This window comes from Coturnix japonica, chromosome 2 (genome assembly GCF_001577835.2).
Source record: "Coturnix japonica isolate 7356 chromosome 2, Coturnix japonica 2.1, whole genome shotgun sequence".
Classification (NCBI taxonomy): Eukaryota; Metazoa; Chordata; class Aves; order Galliformes; family Phasianidae; genus Coturnix; species Coturnix japonica.
The window spans coordinates 62,096,876-62,110,640 of record NC_029517.1 but is presented as its reverse complement, the minus strand read 5'-3'; the positions used below and the strand labels follow the sequence as shown (position 1 = coordinate 62,110,640).

The window sequence follows — 13,765 nt, the reverse complement described above, 5'->3', positions numbered from 1 at the left end:
AATACTTCCTGGGATGGTGACTCCACCACCTCCCAGGGCAGCCTGTTCCAGTGCCTCACCTCTCTTTTGGAGAAGAAATTATTCCTAATATCCAACCTGATAGTATCCAGCCTCCTGATAAAGCCATGGTTGCTTGTCCTGCTTTATGGCGGCTGTCCCCTCCAATCTCAAAGAGATGTTCCAGTGCTTCGACGGTTCATTAACTCGTGACTGCAAAGATTTGGTGGGAGCTGCCAGTTCTTTTTCTAGAGGATGGTGTGCTATAAACCCAATACCTAAAAATGGCTGTGCTTCTCACTTCCCCCTCAAAACGTGGCGATAATTACATTTAAATTTCAGAAGATGGCGTTGAAGATTTGCAATTAATATCCTAAGCCCCACGCATGCCCTGCTGCCAGCGCAAGGCGCGATGGCTGGGCTTTCATCTGATACGTTACAGCAGAAAGGATGTGGATGTGTTGGAAACGTTACAACAGAACAACAACAAGAAAGTGTAGCGGCACGAAACACGTGTCAGAAACCCGAACGAACTGAGAGACCTCCACGACAGCTCGAACCTCGCACTTTTTGACATCCAGCTCCTTCGGGTGGCTGGCAAGTGGGTCACCCACCTCCCCGGGCCCAGGAACAGCTCAAGAAGGGGAAATGATGGGGTCAAGAAGGGGTCATGATGGGATCACGAAGCGGTCTCGTGGGGGAGAAGCCACGCTGGGGTGTCCCACGGATCCAGACCCGGCTCGGTCCTTGCTTCCACCCCGCGCTGTCTGAGCTGGGCTCAGTCGGGGTGCGGGCAGCGGTGGGTTGGGGGGGTGGGAGCCGCCGGTCCCCGCGGCGCCGTCTGGGCCGTTTCTGGTGGGTGTCGCTGCCCGGCTCTGTTACAGTAAAGCCAGCCCGGCGAGCGCAGGTAGGAGTTTCCCCGCGCTATTTATGTCTACGTGTGTGTCTGCATCGATTAAAAAATAACACGCGCGGACGCGCAGAGGGCGCCGTGCCGCTCCCCCCCGCCCCGCAGCGTATGTTTACCAGCAATGGGCATGTGTCACTGCCTCAGATGTTTTCCAGCTCGCGAAGTCCCCGCTCCCCTCTGCCGGCTCCACCTCCGAGCGGGGGCCCGCCTCCCCCCCCCTCCCGGGCCCGGCTCCCTCCATCATATAAAGAAACTTCCCGGGGCCGCCGGCCCAGTCGCGCTGCATCCGACGGAGAGCAGCCGCACGGCTGTGCCCGCTCCGGCGTCCGGTAAGCGGCACCGGGAGCAGGGAGCCGTGCCCCGACGGGGGAACCCGAGCTCGGTCTGCGCTGGAGGGGGGAGCGCTGCTGGGGGCTTTGCTCGAGGTTCCCCGTGAGCACCAGCCGGGGAGGGATGCGCGGACCGGGTTTGGTGTGCGGGGCGTGAGGGATGCGGGGATGCGCGGCTCCCACTGCGGTACTTTAACGGGGGCAGCGCATGTTGCCCGAGTGCGGAGGCGAAGGCTGTATTTAGGGGAGCCGCCGAGCTTTGGAGCAGAGGGGCACTCGGTGCCGGCTAACTTTGCAGAGCTCTGAGCGTTACTCTTTTGGGAGCAGCTGAGCGTGGTTTTATGTGGGATATCGCGTGCTCGGATGCGCCTTGCTTAAGGGAGGCTGTGAAAGCACCTTTTCCAGTGCAAAGTAGCTCAGAGAAGAGCCACATGAGTCGTAAACTTGTGTGAAGCCCTCCGATTTGTGTGGGTCTGCCCTTGCGTAGCAAATGTGCTTCCTGATTTTTATTTTTTTTTACATTTTATTTTTGTTACTTTTTGGTTAAAAAGATCTAGTGGAACTCAGGGCGGGACAGGAGGTTATGCCTGAAGTCATTCACGCTGAGCATCTCAACCACCCGTGTGTGCTCATGCAGAACAGCATCACTGGGGCAGGGAGACCTATGTCAAAGCCCACGATGTGGGGGGCTGCCTGGAGTGGGGGGGCTGCCGGAGCTCTGTGCTGTCTTTCCTAGGTGCTCTTAGCATCCTTTGACCCTTAGGTTACCCTTTACCTCCCGCAGCCCCCACGGAGCTGGTGCTCAGCCACGTGTGGTGTGGTGGGCTCAGCAACGCGCCGCCAACCCTGATCCCCTGTTACGAGTGGCATGAACTTGGAGCCAGGAGAGTGCGGGATGAACTCGGTGAGCTGCGGAAACGGGAAGCTCCGCCAGTGGCTGATCGACCAGATAGACAGCGGCAAGTACCCGGGGCTGGTGTGGGAGAATGATGAGAAGAGCATCTTCCGCATCCCCTGGAAGCATGCTGGCAAGCAAGACTACAACCGTGAAGAGGATGCTGCCCTCTTCAAGGTACGGCAGTAGGGCTGCTCACTCTTTCTCCTTTCCTTGTGTCCGCTGAGCTGTTTTCCTGCCTTGCCCTGCTGCTTTTTTTTCTTTTCCCAAACCTATAGAATCATTAAAGTTGGAAAAGACCCCTAAGGTCATTTAGTCCGACTGTCAACTCATCACCAGAATGCCCACTCAGCTATGCTGTAGGGAGTAAATTCATGCACATGTGGGCATGGGCATATATGGTGTTTCTAGCATTGTGAATGTGTACCTTATAGTTGATTGACTGAGGGTTTTTTTCTTCTTCTTTATATATATATATATTTTTTTCTCTCTTGCTCTTTTGATTCCATGAAATGTTTCCAGGCTTGGGCTCTTTTTAAAGGGAAGTTCAGAGAGGGCATTGATAAACCAGATCCCCCTACCTGGAAGACCAGATTGAGGTGTGCTTTGAACAAGAGCAACGACTTTGAAGAGCTGGTGGAGAGAAGCCAGTTGGACATCTCAGATCCCTATAAAGTGTACAGAATAGTGCCAGAAGGAGCTAAAAAAGGTAAAACATCTCAAATTCCCCATGTAACAGAGTGTGAATGTCTGTCTCACTGTAAGCACACGAGGACTGAAGCATGGAATAGCCATGCAGTCTTTGCAGGTGTAGGAGCCCAAGCACAGAGGTCAAATATGTCTCATTCTGACTGACAGGCAAAAACACCCTGGGGAAAAAAAAATAGCTTTCTCGAGGTAGGTTTTGAATACAGGGAGGAGCAGAAGTGCTCTGAGCTGTGCAGCCACTGGGCTGGGGATGCCCAATCTGTGACTGCTAGCAGCCAGTATCTGCAAGCAATCCCATAGCAGACAGGGCCCCAAAGGCAGGGATACAGTGGGGTATTAGAGGACACCTGAGGGCTTTTAGCCTTCCAGGGTGTGTGGGGTGTCCTCCCCTGGTGGGTGCTACAGAGCATGTAGTCCTGAGGACAGGCTGTCCTCAGATGCGCTTGACGCCATTTATTTCCATCCCTCTGGTGAACATAGGTGCGAAACAGAACAGCATGGAGGAGCAGCCATTGATGAACCATCCCTTCCCAATCCCGTCTCCTTACACCTCACTACCATCCCAGGTATGACATTGATTGTGCATTCGGTGCTTGTGCCCTGGGCAGGAGTGGCTCTGTACTCTGCAGCGTGTCCTTTCTTGCTGGCATAGCTCTCGAGTTCTTTCTGGAAAGAACAAAAAACATTTTATTATGAAAACAGAAATTGGGAAGCAACTTTTCTAATGTCATATGAGGCCACAGGGCATTTGATTTCCTTTGGTGCTGTTTATCCCTGAGTAATTGCTCTCTTCTGTTTGGCGATAGATATTATTGCACTGCCATCCTCTTGGAGCCAGAATGTAAGCACCCGATGAAGCATTGCTATTCCAAGTAGACATTTACCAGCGATGCTTTGACTGCCTTTTGTTATTCCACCCAGCTTGTTATTTACACCAGTGGTGGAGAAGTTCATTTGAAAGTCCCATTGGTGGTGGTGGCGAAGTGCCATGCATGTAGGCTGGGCAGTGCTTAGACCTCCGTGAGCTTTGTCAAGGCAAATAATGCCATGGAGCTGAAAGCTGATGTGACACACAGCATCAGTTCTGACAGCTACCAGGTAAAAGAATATCTCATTACATTGAATAGGTACCCAACTACATGGTGCCCCATGAACGCAACTGGAGAGAATTTGCCCCGGAACAACCGCATCCCGATATCCCCTACCCATGTGCCAGCGTCCCCTTCGCAGCTCGCGGTCATCACTGGCAAGGGCCTGGCTGTGAAAATGGTAAGAGGGTCTGTTCCATCCAGGGCTGGTGGTTGAGGCTGATCAAAGAAGAGGACAAGTGGCCACCCACAAGAACTGCAGGGTTCACCTTAGCTATTCACAACTTTCACTGGTGGACCTCATTCACCCCAGTCCTGACTATGCAGACCTTAGATCTCTGCTCACAAACCAACCCTCAAGAGTCCCAAGCTATCTTGAAAGCCCTGAGCAATAAGAAGGGATCCAACCTCCCAGCCCCAGATGGGAATATGTGTTCCTTAGCTATGATTTCTGATTTTGGGACTTCTGAAGCACACATGAGCAAGATTTTTTCCCTCCAGCCTTGTGGGTTAGAATGGTGTTATTCTCCCAAGAGGGCAGCTGAAGTTATTACTTTTTCTATGAGATGACTTGTCATAGGTTGAGCATTTCTTGGGGCTGGCACAGAAGAAGTGGAATAAAGAGACATTCTCTTCCCAAGAGATCTTATAGTTTGAGCCCAGTATAATCATAGATTTCCAAGCACTGCGCAGAGTCATTGAATGGTTTAGCTTTGAAGGGACCTTAACAATGTTCTAATTTCAGCCCGTCTGACATGGGCAAAATTGGCAACACTAAAGTCTAAAAAAACATAAGAGAAAGGGAACTGTGTGTCATAGGCACTTGCAGAACAACTCACCTCAAGTAGAGGGGCATTTGCTTCGTGAGGAGGAGGTGATGCAGTGGGATGGGCAGCAAGGAGAGACTTGGGAGAGCAGATACTGAGTGTTCAGAGGACACTTCTCTGGGTGTTTTTTTGTGCAGAAAAATAGAGTTTTTATTCTCTGGGTCTGCTGAAGACAAAATGCTCAATGCAGTGCAACTGGAATTATCAAGAACTGTTTGCTTTTAGCTGAGCTACTTGCTTATAGGCCTGTTTGCTGCAAGTACAGTGTCCTGCAGTACATCTCATGCAGCGGTTGGATGCACATTGGGATACTTTGCTGATGTTGGTGACAGTTGTTGGTGGCTTGTCCTGGGTGTGTCACTGAGCTCTAGGACTTGTCAGGAGGCGCGGTGCTTTGCATATGCCTCACTCCAGCTCCTGGTTGTGGTGGGTCCTGCTGCTGGGAAGAACGCTTGCTTCATCACAACGGGACCTTTACTGATGTTAAGAAACAGAGGAAAATACCAATTGCTTATGTGATAATTTGAGTACTGATAGGTATTTTTTCAGCTAATAGTAGACCTGGTAATACAATTCCGGTAGTCTCCTGCTGAACAGGGCTTTTTTTGCTACTTCTAAACCAGTGCTGATTCCAGCTTTATTATTATACCCGTCTTAAGTAGAATTCCTTATACTGAATATGTAAACATATTTGAATAATGGGAAAGTAAAGGAGAGGGAGAGAGAGTTTGTGGGGCCCAGAAAAACTCAGTTTTGCTTGTCTTTGACCTCTGCCCTAACATTTCTCTTAGGATTCAGGTAGCTGTCACTGACTTTTGTTTGTGAAACAGGTTGTCAGGTGACAGGAACCTTTTATGCTTGTGCCCCTCCTGAGTCCCAGACTCCTGGCATCCCGATTGAACCAAGCATAAGGTCTGGTGAAGCCCTCGCCCTGTCAGGTAAGGCCTGCAGCCCCTTGGGGCTTCTGGGGATCCCTACAAGAGACTTCTACTTTTGACTTGCCCTGGTTGTTTCTCCTTTCTGATGGGGGGGAAAAAAAAAAAAAGTTATCTCTTTTAGGGAATGAATCTGTTGCATGAAAAAAACAAACAAAAAAACAGAAAAGAAGTTATCTCTTTTAGGGAATGAATCTGTTGCATGGGCTTAAGCCCCTTGATTTGCTAGGATATTGAAGCACTTGTAGCCTGAACTCCAGGGGACCTAGGGGCAGTGGGCTGAGTAGGTGGAAAGCTTTTCTGGCTCTTGGTTTTAATGCCAGGTAGTGTTGATTAACCCCCAAGGGTGTCTGAAGATACTGATGGTCAGTGATGTTTAGCTCAGTTTTTATCTGAGAGGAGCCCTGTGGCACCTTGCTGTGCTCCTGCTAATGCCACCTGGCTTGGCTCTGTTTCATTATTTGTGGTACCTGAAGACATTTGGGAAAGTAGAAGGGAATGGTTTCAGTCAGCCAGATCTGCAGACATGTAGCTGCCAGGGGCAGTATGAATAACTCTGGGAAAGGGTGCAGGAATATGCTTGTCACAGAAATAGCGGATAAACCTACAGCAGGATGCTCAGCAGGTTTCTTGAGTCTTCTGAATCGATGTGTGTATATTTATATGGGCATATGTGTGTATACTTATGTATGTATACACATATATTCAGTGCCAGCTGAGTGCCAAGCTGACCAAACTGTCATTTGAAAGGTAGATTTGGGAATTCAGGTATAGCTGTGCAGACCTGGCACCAGTAGCTGCTTCTACTCAAGCAGCCAAATGCAGGTTTGCAGGTCTCCTGTGCAGAAGTCCCTGTTATGTAAAATCCTTGGAGAAATAGAGGTACTTCTTGATTATATCTGAGGAAGTCTACTGAGCCATTATGTTTAATTGTGACTGGAGCTTGGAAAATGTGATGAACAACTGTTTTTTGGTTTTTTTTTATGCTGGCTTTCCCTGCTTAAAAAGAAATGTGAAGTTTGCTGGACATTAGTTCCTACCAAATTCTCACATGAGAAGCCCTCTTAATATAATTAGAGACCATTAATATTACTGTATCCCATGCTTTTTTTAAGGTTTTTGCTAATGTCTTTTGGGTGGTGATGACCGCCCATGGCACAGAGGCTCAGAAATCTCATGCACGTATGTCACTTGGCCTTAACACAAGTTTAAATCATAACATATTTGTGCGAATATACCATAATCATCCTTTTCATCTTTCTTCTTGTAGATTGTCGGCTCCACATCTGCTTATATTACCGTGAGATACTGGTAAAGGAGGTGACAACTTCTAGTCCTGAAGGCTGTAGGATATCCCAGGGCCAAAGTTATGAGGTCAGCAGCCTGGAACAAGTCATCTTCCCTTATCCAGAGGATAACGGCCAGAGGAAGAATATAGAAAAGCTGCTGAGCCACTTGGAGCGAGGAGTAATACTGTGGATGGCACCTGATGGCCTCTATGCTAAGAGACTTTGTCAAAGTAGAATCTACTGGGATGGGCCTCTGGCTCTCTGCAGTGACCGACCCAACAAGTTGGAGCGGGATCAGACATGCAAGCTCTTTGATACTCAGCAGTTTTTAGCAGGTGAATCCCTCTGTGGCTTTGGTATTATTTCTGAAAAGGTAACTCAGTCACTCTCCATGTTTTACGGGAGTGCTCTTTTTATGATTGCAATAGCCCGTCTCTGCTTCTGCCAGAGAAATACAGCCAGGGAGCAGTTGCCTTTGAGCAATCTTATCTAGTTCTGCTCTGTGCACAGTCAGTGTCCCTGCACAAATGGGTAGGAGTGACAGCAAAACCACACATCACTTTGTGAAGCATAGGGAGGAACCTAATAAAATGGTTTTCCCAAATGTTGGGTGGCAGAGGGAGGTGGATTCTGGCCTTGGATCTGCTTTGATAAGTCCAGAGCAGCACTGTGATCTGTGGTCATCCTACTCTCAGCCTGACCCAGAGAGAGCCTGGCATCTGTCTCAGAACATTCCAGTACTGGCATGGATTCCAGCAGATGGCTTTCTTTTCTATCTGGGTCCAGCACAAATTGATGGGGCCAGTGGTACATTTGGGACTGGACTTTTTTCTTACACCTCACAGAGTATGGCCTTGTATTGCAGCCCTTTTGAGCATGTAAAGGTGCCCACCCAGAGAAACTGGAAGCCAGGCCATGCCTGAACATCAGAGGACAGCTTGGGCAGTGGGAGTGCATGCAGCCCCTGGTTTGAGGTGTATGACATGGCAGCCAGGCAGTTTACACATCTCCCATTAGAACAAGGCATCAGTGCAGCATGAGTCTCTTAGAGGAATAATGTTTTGCAATCTGTTTTTAAACCCCCAAAACCTAAACCAGCAGTTGTAGCACACATAATGTTCCAGGGTTGCTGCATCATCCTAGCAAAATGGACAAGCAAAAAATGCATCTAATGAAAGAAATCTCATGGATATGAAAACTGACAGTTAGAAAGGGGAATTTGAGGTTAGGGCATTGGCTTGAGCTTCAATCACATGCTAATTTAAAGACTCAATTCTGCCGGTGATGATGGTTTTGGAAATCCCTTTCCCTTTTCTCAGAAGGTTTTTTAGATGTATTCTGGGTTTGTCCAAACAGTTGACAGTACCTCTCTTTTTAGAAGCCTGACCCCAAAGAGAAGCTAAAACAATAGCTACTTTCCCCCCCCTACTAAATTACTTATGCACTAAAGCCCATGCAAGCCCAAGGATGTGGTTGTAGCCATAGTCTGCGGTGTGTGCAAAATAAACTTTTGCATGTGTTGATTGTCAGCTAGGTTTATTACTGACTTATCATGGACACACCAAATCTGCAAGTCAATTGAAAATGTCAGGGTCCCAGACTGCAAGCAAGTTTGAGCTTTCCTTTATTAGGAAATTCAGCCTTCCTTGGGAAGAGACATAGGAGACCTCTGCCAGGAGAGGAAGTACTGGACAGCAAAGAAAGGGGCAGAAGCAGAACTAAGAACTGCAACTGTTAGGATCCTGTTGAGAAGCTGGATCCTGCAGTGCAAACTGCTGCTTGCCATGAGAGTCCTACAATAGCAGTAACTCAGAAAGTGGGTGGATGGCCTCTGGGGAGCACTGCATAGTAAATACAGTAAACTAGGGTGGGCAGTAAGTGGGAGGATCCAAAAAGGGAATTGGAAGCATGGTAGATGGTAGCTGCAGGAGGACTGGCTTGGCAAAAGGAACCTCCCAGTAAGATCATTATGTCTAACTGGGGAACTGTTATATCAGCTGCTGAACTCATACTTTGGTCTGAAAAGCTGAAAGTTAGAGTAGAAGCAGCAGGTATATATTATAAGAAAAGATGCAATTGTCATATCAAGTTCAAAGACTCTCATTCCCCTGTATAGCAGGGAGTGCTTCGTCCTTAAGACATGGGTTTTTAACTTTAATTGCCTTTGCAGCTTTTCTTCAGAAAGCATAAAGAAAGCTGTAAATTAAAAGGAACTCTAAATCAATCAATTATGTAGTGATACTTCACATAATGAAGACTTGAAGGAGAATTTTGTATTAGATGCAATTTTCTATGCTGTGGAAGGAAATACATTCCCTAAAACACAAAGCAGTGATTTTGGTCTCTCTCATAAAAGCTGCCACACCTATCTGTTACTGGGAACACTTTGATTGTTGGTGTAATGATATAATTTGGCTTTTTCTAAGTGCAAGGTGTGGGTTAGTGAAGAGAGTATAGGGACACAGAAGACACGGTCTTTTTTTGCCAGTTTTGGTGCAGGGCTGAGATAAGGTTCTTCATCTCCCCATACCTTCCTTTCCCCCTCTAGAAGAATTGGTGGCAGTGACTTCATGGTGAAGTCTTCTAGGTGAGTCTGAGTTTGTGCCTTGCAGTACTTTGGCTCTACAAAGCCACTGGTTTCAGTGATACTTTAGATGTGCTCTTGAGTGGGTCAGGCATCTGCTCCATGAGGTCTTTCTGACAAGGCCAAATGAAAATGCTTAATGGAAGACATCCTGGTTTGTGCATATGAAATGATTTACAAGGCAAGGCAAACAGGAAAATGGCAATGTTATCACCAGCTTCCCCAGTCTGCAGAAAAGTCTCCAGACTCTGTTTCTTCTCCTTGCCTCTGGTCTTTCTCCTGACTTCTCTCATCCTCTCCCAGGAGTTACTTTACCTTCTCTCACTGTGTTCCAGGGTCCTCCATTTGGAGTTCAGCCATCCACAGAGACTTTCTTAACAGCTCTTTCTCTCTTCCCAGAGCTTCAAGCCTTTGCTCATCATGGACGTCCACTCCCAAGGTACCAGGTTGCTCTGTGCTTTGGGGAGGAATTTCCAGATCCACAGAGGCAGCGAAAACTAATTACAGCCCATGTAAGTAGGACTTCTTCTTTTGCTAAATGAAACATATTCCTTGGAGGATATGAATCTGCCAGTCAAACTTCTACCTCACATAGGATGTGAGGGAGATGGCAATTTCATGATAATGCAGCACCATTGGGTCTGAGATTGAGTTCCCAGATCTGCCAAGACTAGTGGCCCTCAGTAGATCAAAGAACCCAGTTACCCCCTCTGTAAAGCATTTGTCATCACAAATCTCTTTTACAAAGCCTGTCTGGACCTAAAAGGTACCCTAGAAGAGCTGGGCAGTGTTGTCATTACTGGTGCAAAACCTTGGGCTGCCAGGCCAGTGCAGGACACGGTACTTTCACCTGAAGTTGCTCCAGAGGCCCAGCCTGCATCCCAGAGACCTCAGCCTTTGGTGTGATGCAGGAACTGCCTGTGCAGCTCCTGTGTTAGGGTAGCTGGCAAGCTCGCAAGCTGGCTGACCACAGTTCACACACATTCAAAGCTAGTGTTTCAGGATTCTATCTGAGAGAGGGTGCTGACAGAGACTGAGACCAGGTACTTTCTAAATTGACTGTATTGGCCCATAAAACCACATGAGAGGTGACAATCCACACGCTAGGGTATAACTCATTGCTTCATTGGGTAGAAAGCTGGTGTCTGTTTTAATTTTTCAAAAGCCCCAGGGTAACACAGGACCCAAATCAACATTTGCTTGGGCCTTATTGGTTTTTCCTCAGCCTGAGAAGTTGAACAGGTTGTCCCAGCTCATGGAACTGCTCTATGGCAGGGTTCCCTGCTGGCTCTGTCCCTTTCTGCAGGTGGGACCTGCTACAAGTGTATGCTTCCACCCAAATAGTGCCTCTGTCTTATTGTGTAGGGGTTGTAGAGAAGAGCCCAGCTGCAGTGAAGAATTGCTTTAGGTACTGGTGCATAGTGTGCAACATAAATATTTGCAGCCGGTGCCCTGAGGCCTGTCGAGAGAAATTGGTTTCTAAGCAAATAGAAGTGAAGGCAGTGTTAAGTCATATACATCCCTCTTGGTGATGGGCAGTGGCTGAAGTGGTTCCTCAACAGAGCTTAAAGGAAAAGAAGTTAAGAGTAACCTTGCAATTAGGTTGAAGTCTAATTTAAGAGGTAGTTTATTCTGTGGCATACCTAAGCATATCTGAACATTTCAATTTAAGACCTCAAAGTTCTTGAGAACGAAGATAAGACTTGCAAAGTTCTGGGTATGCATTTAAACACATAAAGTGGTCACAGACATGTTGTATGTCACATTGCTCTCATACGTGGGTGCAATTGCAAGTACATCATCTGTGTCACTGATAAGGCACTCCTCTAGATGAAGACTGAGCAAATAAAGTGTGTGTGCAATTAGCGAAACATTTGTCAGCAGAACAGGCAAGTGCTATCTTAGAGGAGAGATCAGTGAAAACACAGATATTATTTTCCCATTCTGGTAAGCAGAAGTGTTTTGTCCTGCCCTTTTTGTTTGTTTGTTTAGTTTTAAAATGCTGTAAATGACTAACATGGGGAATATGAGATTTTGTCATACTTCTGATTAACATTTTGTCTGTTCTTAAGGTTGAACCCATGTTTGCCAGGCAGCTGTATTACTTTGCGCAACAAAACAGTGGACATCTTCTGAGAGGCTATGATTTACCAGAACTCATGACTAGTCCAGAGGATTATCACAGATCTATTCGCCATTCCTCTATTCAAGAATGAGATCCTCAGAATAAGTGTTTCTAAATGCACTGTAAAGATTATGCAGAGTGGGGGAGCTGATCTGGATAGCAATTTGGAGATCCAAATCACAGCCGGATATATCTGGGGGACCAAAGGTTCAATGATAGGAAAGTGAACTGGGATGGCCATACTGTATGATACAAATGACGGGTCGTCAATGTTTGGATGCTACATCTCACATAAGTTCCACTGTTGCTGGGAATGATTCGAAACTGACGAAATGATTGTTGTTTACGTTTGCTTGCTGTTTTCCTTGTGTTGTGAGGACTGATTCTTACCGAAGACTTAAATCCAGAGTTTACACTGTTACATTGGCAGGGCTATTTATTTTGGATTACCGATCTCAGGGAAGGTACATAAATTTGCGGTGTTCCCAGTTTGAAGCTGTAGCTACTGTAGATAGGTAGCAAATGTAGATGGTTTATTGAGAGTAGCTATACATGTAAGTGTTTTTAAACGTAGACTGATAAGCGTGATACTTATATTCTTATGTAGAATTTTTTAAAAACAATGTAAATCTTCAGAGACATATTTTTTTAATACCTGATGGACGTTTTCCCTTACAATGCCACTTTGCTGCCACTGTTAGTATCAGATTAGGCCCCTTGATAGTAGTTTCTAAGCTGACTGGTTTGTGGTACCATGTTATGAACATTTAGCTCACATTACCTGTGGATTAAGTGAATTAACCACTATAATTCTAGAGTCCCAAAGAACATATTTAGAAGTAAATCACTTTTTTTTTTTTTCTTACCATTGCAGACTACTATGCATTATATATACATGTGCATTAGAATTAAGTTGGCAGGCATTGAAAATGGCACAGGGAGTGGTTTTGCTACCCTTGGTCGTTGTGACACACAGGAGGCAAGCTGAAGTGATCACCACTTCTGGCTTGTATTGAGCTGAGCTCTGCTGTTGGTGTGTACTTACAGCTTCCTTCCATTGGTACTGAAATGAACATGAAGGGAGAGACTGAGGAGAGCAGAACTTGGCCTCCCAAACTAAGACAGCCAAGGGAAGGCTTGTTTTAATGTTTGTTTTGAAACCTTCACAGAAGTATGACTTCATGCAGTTTGCAGCCTTGTGTGCTGGAGTGCCATTACATAGGTGAAGGGAAGGGGTTTGTTGAGTCTGTGTGGTACTAAAACCTTCTCACTGTCACACTGGAGATCAGGTTGTGTGATCATGCTGCTTCAGCTCCAGAGTATGACCTCCGTGTGGTTAATGTATGTACTTCTAAATGAGTTTCTAAATGAGGAAGAAATGAATGGTACTTAGTCTGGCAGCAGACTTGTTTTCTAGGGACTTCTAACTTATACATCTTAAAGATGCATACTTTCTTGGGATATGTTATCCCCTTCCTGCTCCACAGTGCCAGGCAGAACTAATGGATCATTTTTACTTTGTTACCTGAGGTGTTTTTCCTGGTTTAAAGATTTTCATAGGGGAGACCTCTTCCATAGACATTAAAAGCACTGTTCCAGGTGACCTTCAGAGCTTCTGCATATGCTTTTGGTCTGTGCATACATTTTACTGGAATGGACTTTTGAGTTCAAACTGAACTGGTACGATACAATATAATATCTGATGTTTTTCACTTTTTTTTTCTAGTGGCGGTTGCTTCATATGCTCATTTGCTTCAGCTCACGTCTTAGAATAAAGTCCTTATTCCCTACCAATTCGATTTGTATGTGTTGCTTTCAGTAGTGGGGCAAATCTAATGGGCTCAGTCCTACACTGCTAACCTGGATGATGCTGCTGGATAAGTCTATGGGGAACTGCATTTTCAGACAAAAGTGCAGGGAAAGGTCAAAAGGTAAGGATTTTTGCTTTTGTGAAAAATGAGGGATATTAGCTCGTCCCCTGGTTCAGCCCAGCATCCTATAGATGTATACTCAATAGAGCTCAACCACTGGGGTGAATTTCACAGGGCAGCTGTCATCCATCCACTGGCATTCAGGGT

General features: G+C 46.5%; 1 protein-coding gene across 1 annotated transcript; it reads left to right on the top strand.

Moving 5' to 3' along the window:
- The first annotated feature begins 1,156 nt into the window (after window positions 1-1,156).
- On the top strand, window positions 1,157-13,477 carry IRF4 (interferon regulatory factor 4). Its single transcript, XM_015854500.2, has 9 exons — window positions 1,157-1,236; window positions 2,021-2,308; window positions 2,654-2,840; window positions 3,320-3,405; window positions 3,967-4,108; window positions 5,585-5,692; window positions 6,960-7,313; window positions 9,962-10,074; window positions 11,635-13,477. Exons 2-9 carry the CDS (start codon window positions 2,105-2,107, stop codon window positions 11,776-11,778), a joined length of 1,338 nt encoding a protein of 445 aa, XP_015709986.1. The 5' UTR covers window positions 1,157-1,236; window positions 2,021-2,104; the 3' UTR covers window positions 11,779-13,477.
- The last annotated feature ends 288 nt before the right edge of the window (window positions 13,478-13,765 follow it).

Excerpts from the sequence above, each read along its gene's own strand:
- IRF4 (XM_015854500.2), top strand. The coding sequence starts at position 2,105 with ATGAACTTGGAGCCAGGAGAGTGCGGGATGAACTCGGTGAGCTGCGGA. Across the intron at positions 3,406-3,966 it reads ACACCTCACTACCATCCCAG|GTACCCAACTACATGGTGCC; the intron begins GTATGACATTGA and ends TACATTGAATAG. Across the intron at positions 7,314-9,961 it reads TACTCAGCAGTTTTTAGCAG|AGCTTCAAGCCTTTGCTCAT; the intron begins GTGAATCCCTCT and ends CTCTCTTCCCAG.